A 7,846-nucleotide genomic window follows, 5' to 3' on the forward strand; every position below is an offset into this window, starting at 1 on the left:
ATGAAGACAACCAGATAAATATGTTAATCCAATCATCACTAAATTTTAATTTAAAAAAATGTTTAAACCCTGAAAAGTAGTTTTTATACAACTTACACCATTATAAAAAGAAATATATAAAAACCACTAACTTAATTAATGCTCTAGTTTTTGATGGTGGTCATATTTCTTCTACGAATTTAACAATTTGGAAACCTTCCAAAACTCTAAATATTAGCTGTAAGTTATACTCAATGTATCATACGTACTAATATGATCTTATTTTTTTTAAACATTGGGATTAGAAACTTGTAACTAATTCATTGGAATCATAGTATGTAAATCACCAAGAGAAATAAATTTGAAATTTAGGAATATGATTCGACAGTTACCTTGAAGCAAATACAATCAAAGGACAATCTTTAAAACTAATAAGTTGAAAGTAAATCCTAATTTTTATATTCCTTTCCTGCTAACATTTATCTCAAATACTAGGGTGCAATATGAAGCATACTTGTTGTATATAAAGGAAATACTATTTTAAGTTGGTGATTGTATATTTTATCCGATTATAAATTCACTCAGAACGAAATAAATATTCATTAGTTTAAACAAATATTTCAATATATATAGGTTTGAGACTACTAATGTTATTAAGTAGCATTATTGATGTTAGTAAAAGTTTTAAATCATAGACATTCTAGCATAAACAGATATGAAGATTTCTGGATGTCTTGGAAAATAATTTGACTGAATACCTAGAGTTATCAGCCTTTATATTTCTCTTCTATCACGTATCGGGGAAGTAAATATGTTTCTACTACCACTTCATTGAAATGAATGTTTAAAACTAGAAATACGATAAAATGAATAATGATGCAAACAAGAATTATTTGACTCACAGATTTAGTTACATATTGCTAGTTTTCTTATAATGTACAATGGTTTACTCTTAATGTGAAAAATATTCATACATACTTTTGTAGCCTCTTTAATTATTTCTGCATGTTTATAGATCACGACTAGATTCATATATTTAATAGCCCCTAATAAGTAGATACACTCAGAAAAGTACTTCTACTAACATATTTCTTGGTTTCAGTTTAAGGGTCTAAATGATGGGTATTCTTGAATAAATGTTAAACTTACCGTATTTTATTTATGTTTTAAGAATTATGTAGTGCGCTCATGCACCAAAATCCGAATTACACCCACCCCATATCATAATTGATATTGTTAGTATCGTCCCTGCCATCCATTACACTGTTATTCTATGGTGATGTCTTCATTATCAGTAAAATACTACCCAAAAAGTGAACTTCCAATAAGAGAAATATACCAGGAACATAAAAATGGTACCCGGTAGTACCTGATGCCTTGAAATGATGGTCGGGCTCGCATATCATGACTACTCATTAGAAGTATATTGGCTGGAATACTCATTCCTTTAGGTACTATGTGATATTTGTACGAACTAATTATTCTTTACAGCTTGACTCCCCACTAATTACGAATTCCAAATACAATACGTTGGTTTTTGTTTATCTAGTCCCATCTGACCTGAATTACGCTACTTCTAGAATTCCTAGTTAGTACATTGATTCAAATACTTCTAATTATCATATTGGCGTCGCGATTGAGCCTTTGATTAGGCAGTTGGATATATATTCAAATTTTGAAGTTTTCGAAGATTATATGGAAAAATTCGAAATCTGGAGTGTGACTATGAAAGATGTTAAGGATGATAAAATTGTGGCTCATTTCTTTACATTCATCGTAAAGGATGCCTACAACCTACTAAAAACTTTGGCATTCCCAGACAAGCCTATTTCACTTCCCTATGCAACTTTCGAAGAACTACTATTAAATCATGTAAAGTGTACTAACTTTGGATGCTGTGAAAGAGCGAAATTCCATAAAATTATTCGTCAGAATAACCAAAAGGTTAGAGGATTTATCCTTGAATTGCAGAAACAAGCTGACAAGTGTAATTCTGATAAACTTCATGTGCAACTGCGTGGTCGACTGATTGCACGGATTAATTATCAAATGTCGAAGTGTGCTTTACAAGATGCTATAACTGCGTGGTACAGTGCATGAAATTGACTTACAGGACATCAGGAATTCTAATACAAAACATAATTACCTTGTAGAGTCTCGTACTATGTCAAGACCATATAGCTTCTTCTCAAGCTACATCTTGACCTTGTCACTTATTCGCTTATTAACCTTGACTGTCTTTTATCTGATTGTATGCTTGCTAATTGCTTATTATATTCATTACATATCTATAACTTATTTTTGTTTGACTATAAGCATCGAGTCACGTTTGGTTAAATTGAAATCGCTCACATGCCTTCTCCGATCCGTTTCCCTTCGTTTCTCTGATCGTCTATATGGATCAACGGTTGTATGAAATATACGTGCTTAAACTCTATTGAAGTCTTTAACTTATTTAATTCGGTTATTCACTAACAGTCTCCATAGTTCTAGATATTAGTGATCTAAATACACACAACCGACATGTTGATCAAATACAATTTCAGGAACCTGATGAGCCTACTCTGATTCTAGTTGTTAATTCCAACACTAATGGGTACATTCTAGACTATAAGGAGTCTACATCCAATACACAATCGGACAGACACACGATGGACCTAAGGGGAGGTACAACCGATTACAGAAATTCAGATTCCAATTTAAACCGTGGTACTCGTACGAGTTAAGTGTTCTTTAGAACTCGATTCCCCGCTTATTACGAATTCCAAATACAATACGTCCGTTTGTGTTCAACTAGTTCTACCCGGCTTAAATAACGCCACTTTTAGAATTCCTAGTTACTACATTAATCCGAATATTTCTAATCATTATATTCTACCATATCAGCCAGATTAGTTGGAGGATAATTAGAACAAAAGCTGTGAAGTCGTCTGAGGACGAATTACGTTAGCTAAACCAACTCCTTACCATACTATTAGTCAGTCACACAACAATCTTACTATAACCACTCATTTATGGTGCGATATTGAAAAACAGCAGTGGTAGCTTACGAAATCCAAGCGCGTAAAAGGTAACTAAAATCTGAGACAACAATAAATCCAATAAGAACTCTATTGAGTTTCAGTGGACATAACAGTAGTGCATGTCCCAAATCATTAACAAGTACATAGACATTTATGTTTATTAGAACAAGTCTTAAAATACTCGATGGCGTTGATCCGAAAGTATGTAGTATTGTCGAAGAAAAACAAAAGATTACGAAGTACATTGCACTTTTGAAAATTAATATTACTTTATACAAGCGCATGACATAAAAATTATTTGTTGCACCAAGTTTGAATACAAACAATAAAAATGGTTTACAAAAAGGTGGAGAAACAGTATAAACAAATACAGACTAATCAATAGCACTCTGGACTAAACATCAAATACAGAACACCTCACATATGAGATTTAGTTCATGCATCATCATACAAGTCACGAGTGCACATGAAAAGCTGTTGACAACCTTATTGCTTAGTGATGCGTTCATTAACAAACTCTAATATTGTATCGCTATCCCAAGTGTCGATAGGAATCTCTTCTTGCACTTGTCGTTTCTCATTGAGCATGCGAATTGTAGGTCTATGACCTCTTTCGTATACCACTTTCAGATTAGTCATACTCTTCCGATCCTTGCTGTCAATGAATGCTAAAAAATGGGTTTCCAAAAACAAACGATAGGTTTACTTGTGGTTTGGACGTTAGGATGATTTATCCCTAATTAATTTAGAGTTAAATATAGCCAAAAAGATCACTAAATGGTTATAATTGCAAAGATGGTTAGATTCCCTTAACCCAATAAGCGGCTAGTTTTACCAAAATAACTTCATGGTTTAAGAAAAACGTTTGTTGTAGTAGATCTAAGTCTTACAGTATTGCCATTTTTTGTCTTAAACTTTTAGTACGCAGAACATAACGCTTCTTACACAATGAAGAGATTCACGACCAAAGTGAGCTGAACACATAGATGTACTCAAGTTAGGATAGTATTTACAAGTCGAGAAAAGTAACGCAAGACTGACAAGTAAAATAGCTTGAGAAACGAAATATAGCAGAGAAACCCCACATCCTACATAATCATGATTTGGGACAAGCCTTTGGGTTATTTGTACGATTAAGACACGATATATACACAAAATACTCACATTTTGAATGCGATAAAATATCCATACTAAATGGAGATATTTCGCAAGGACGTAGAAACCATGTAGATACTTATGTCGTGCAGTGTACCTCCATGAAAGGCAGTATCAAAGACGGTTACGGCTAATCAGATAAGCCAATATTTCTACATAATCAGAGCCTTAATACTATTCTCATTGAATGAATCTCCTCTCGACCATAATTTTTTTGCTTTAGATGAATTTGAGATATTTGATTAAAATAGGCACAGTATAGTGTAGGTTTGCTTTTAGAAAACATATATGCTTACGATAATAATTCAGACAATACAGACTTGTGAATATCGAAAATTTGGACCAACTAGCAACTACCATATACTCCATAGTGAGAAATTAGCGGACTTTAACATCACCGAATCTTAACGATTCCTATCTCCTATGAATAAAAACTTACCAAGTACTTGAGGATAGCGTTCTAAAGATCAGGAGCAGGTTACTAGTTCTGCAAAAGCATATTTCTGGGGAAATAAATTAGGAAACTTGCATACCTTAGAAATTCCAGATACATTTTCATCTTCACAACACTGAAAACAAGATGTTTCAATCTTTTCTAATTTGAACTTCTTTAACTCTGAACATGAAGAGCATTTGAGTAACGAAGTGAATCCCGCAACAGCACAAGATTTTGTGTCGTTAGCAGAAACACCAATCTGCGATTAAATTAGATTTCAGTGTACCCAAAAGCTAATTATCCTTACGAATAGTGTGAAAAAATAAACTAAAACATCGGCGAACAGCATTACAACATGAGCGGTACCACGTATTTCACCTCAAAGTCACCAAGTAGTGAAGACAAACACATTTGCTGTTTACTTGTTCTAATATGGTCACCCATTTAGAAGACAATCAAAGCTCTTATTCTTGCAGTTACTCAATTCTCAACACCACAACGATCACTGGGTCTGGCAAACACTTTCGTAATACAATATTCTCAAATGAACGCCAAACTATAGAGGAATTGTAAATTGTTGATTCTCTGAGATTCATCTTCGGGTTGTAGACAAGGAGCCCCAGATGTAAATGGTTGTAACCCTTATTATGAACCACCAGGAACCTCGAAGAATGGAACACTTGTTGATAATGAAACTGGTGATAAAGAAAATCACCAGGAGCAAAGTCCCTCATGACCGTTGGATCTGCAAAAAGATAAATGACTCACCAAGATGAATAACTTTGTAGATGCTTGGTATAAATGTTGGCACTTTCAGTTTCCCATACGCTGCTATATGAGAAGTCCAGATCATCCGTCTCGGCTATATCTCGAAACACCATATTTGAGAAGCTTTTCCACATCTAGACAGTCGACTTAGAAATTTAATACTCACCTGACTCCACATCCGTTTGGTACGCTATTCGTCCTGGTTGTTATCTACTTTTCCATCGTTTGCCCCCTGATATCTTACTGGAAGTCACCTTATACAAGTTGTATATGAAGCTACGGTGTCAGTAAAACTAGTTTGCTTTAACCGTCAAAAATTCACGTAATTGCATTCGTTCATCCATTTGGGTGGATCCCGTTCGAGTTAGCTTAGTTAGTTGTCGTCCGCTGCTTCAAACAAGGTGTTTTACTGATAGTATTACAACTAACCCTAGACTCTATTCAAGTCCCTACCTAGTTGACCAACAGCTCACAACATGTCTCATGTATCTATATTCCTTCCTGTAAGTTGTGGGATCTGTCAATGTAAGACTCTTTGGTTGCCGTTAGCTTATATATAGATTCCTATTGGATTTTGAGTAACACTGACTAAAGAGACGCATAATTCTGTGGTTTTTTTTGACATTATTGGGGCTTAGTCACTGTCACAGATAAGCTTGTTGATCGTCGATCGGCCTTAAAGCTTAGAGATCCTATGATGTGCTGGGTTGACCACGTACCTATCAACATTCGTAAACGCCTAAAAGATTTCCCCTAACTTTTGTACAGATGAATTTTTCTAAACTTTCTGGTAATTCTGTCTGTAGTTATATGACATTGATCATGTGTGTATAATAGTTTGTATGTGTCTATATACTTGCTTGTACCTTCCATGACCATAAATTTTAAATCATGTTTTAATGAGATTTACCGAGTCTGTTTTACTTCTCCAATCCACATCTCTCGTCGTCTGTCTGCGTTAATAAATTTCTGAAATATGTTTATCGAAAAGCACACTCGTATTGGAATTTCGACATACCGTTGTTCTAAACGTGTTAAGTCAGCAGGACACACGTGAAGTGAAGTAGGACATAAATGTCAATAGCATTATTATCTCTCGACCATCAAGGTTTCGACCAGGGCTCTGAACCAGCACTACCTGTGCAAGAACTTTGAGGTTGTGAAACAAACAACTTACAGATTGTGGTCTAGTAATTCCTTATCTAATCTTAAGAGCTCCATTTTGGCTGAAAATTTGGTGTTTTCGTATGTGAGTCTTTACTGGGTAGTATTCAAAGTGTTTAAGGCAACTCTTGAGAGGATGGAACGCCCAGAATCTAATGATCAACCCATGTCTATGTTTCCGTTTGCATCAGTTTACGTAAATCCCCGTAGTAGAAGAGAACATGTTTTCCTGATTGTCAGGCAGGGTGAATCGCCCACCTTGACAATAAAGAAGGGTAGATATTTAAAACTTTGGTAGCATAAATAACTGGGAGAACGTTAAACAGGAAACTCATCATTCATGTTAAGCCTGCTTTGCTTTGTCAGCCACACATGTGTTTTGGGTCCTAAAAGTGGATAATAAAGAGGATGACAGATGATGTGGTTGTCTAGAGGTCATTAGTATCCCCGCACAAGTTTTATTCCCTAACCACCACTTTTAAGAATCTATAACTTGTAGCTGGAAACTAAATTTTTATTTAGGTTTTTGGCCAGTCGCTTACCATCATAGATTCAGGTTCGAATTTGTGTTTTGAGGACAGAAGGCCGACGGCTGGTGCTAGTCCTCTTCTAACTAGATTATGTGGGTCTCCGATTTTTCCTTCAATGTGTCAATTACATGTGTGAGCAGCAATTACCTCTGTAGTAGATCCCAAGAATTTGGACTCACTGATGTTATATATACTATGATGAACATACTCGTATTCAATGTTTACATTCCTGTCTTATAGCCCCTATAGTTACGAGCCCCCTAGGTGAAGCCAAACGATGGTAGGTCGTAAACTTAAAGTTATGACTCTCCAATACCCCTAGATCGTTGTGGGACAGGATAAAGGGGGCCGACGTCCTCCTAATTCTATAATTCTTTGCTTTTTTATTTCTCTTGTGAACGTAGATACGATTTGCCGTGTTGATAGGCTTCAGCTACAATTTAGACCAGCTGACTAAAACGTCTGAGTCAGTGTGGAGTGCATATTTACCCACACCCTCCATCGTTTTTTGCCAAGCTTCCAAGCCGTTTTTATAAAGTAGTATCAGGGACTTAAAGACACCAAGGATCTCATTTACATATAGAATAAAGAACGAGGGGTCCGGAATAGAATCCCATGGTATTTCATTGATTACTGCTTTCCGTGAGGAACAATTGGAATCTGTTCCTACTTTCTCCACAACCGTGTGATTGATGCCCAAGTTATTATTAGTGAACTTACCTATGCAACCGGAGTGATGAACTTGACAAAAATTGACTCTCTAATCAACCTGACCTTACATTAGAATCACA

General features: G+C 35.4%; 1 protein-coding gene across 1 annotated transcript; it reads right to left on the minus strand.

Annotated features, from left to right (window-relative positions):
* Window positions 1-3,488: 3,488 nt before the first annotated feature.
* Window positions 3,489-4,942, minus strand: Smp_196130 (15 kDa selenoprotein; the record flags this gene model as incomplete). The annotated part of the gene is made up of 5 exons (XM_018794102.1): window positions 3,489-3,670; window positions 3,918-3,939; window positions 4,640-4,660; window positions 4,691-4,852; window positions 4,901-4,942. 5 exons carry the CDS (start codon window positions 4,940-4,942, stop codon window positions 3,489-3,491), a joined length of 429 nt encoding a protein of 142 aa, XP_018648548.1.
* Between the last annotated feature and the right edge of the window lie 2,904 nt (window positions 4,943-7,846).

This window comes from Schistosoma mansoni, chromosome 1, assembly GCF_000237925.1.
Source record: "Schistosoma mansoni strain Puerto Rico chromosome 1, complete genome".
NCBI lineage: Eukaryota > Metazoa > Platyhelminthes > Trematoda > Strigeidida > Schistosomatidae > Schistosoma > Schistosoma mansoni.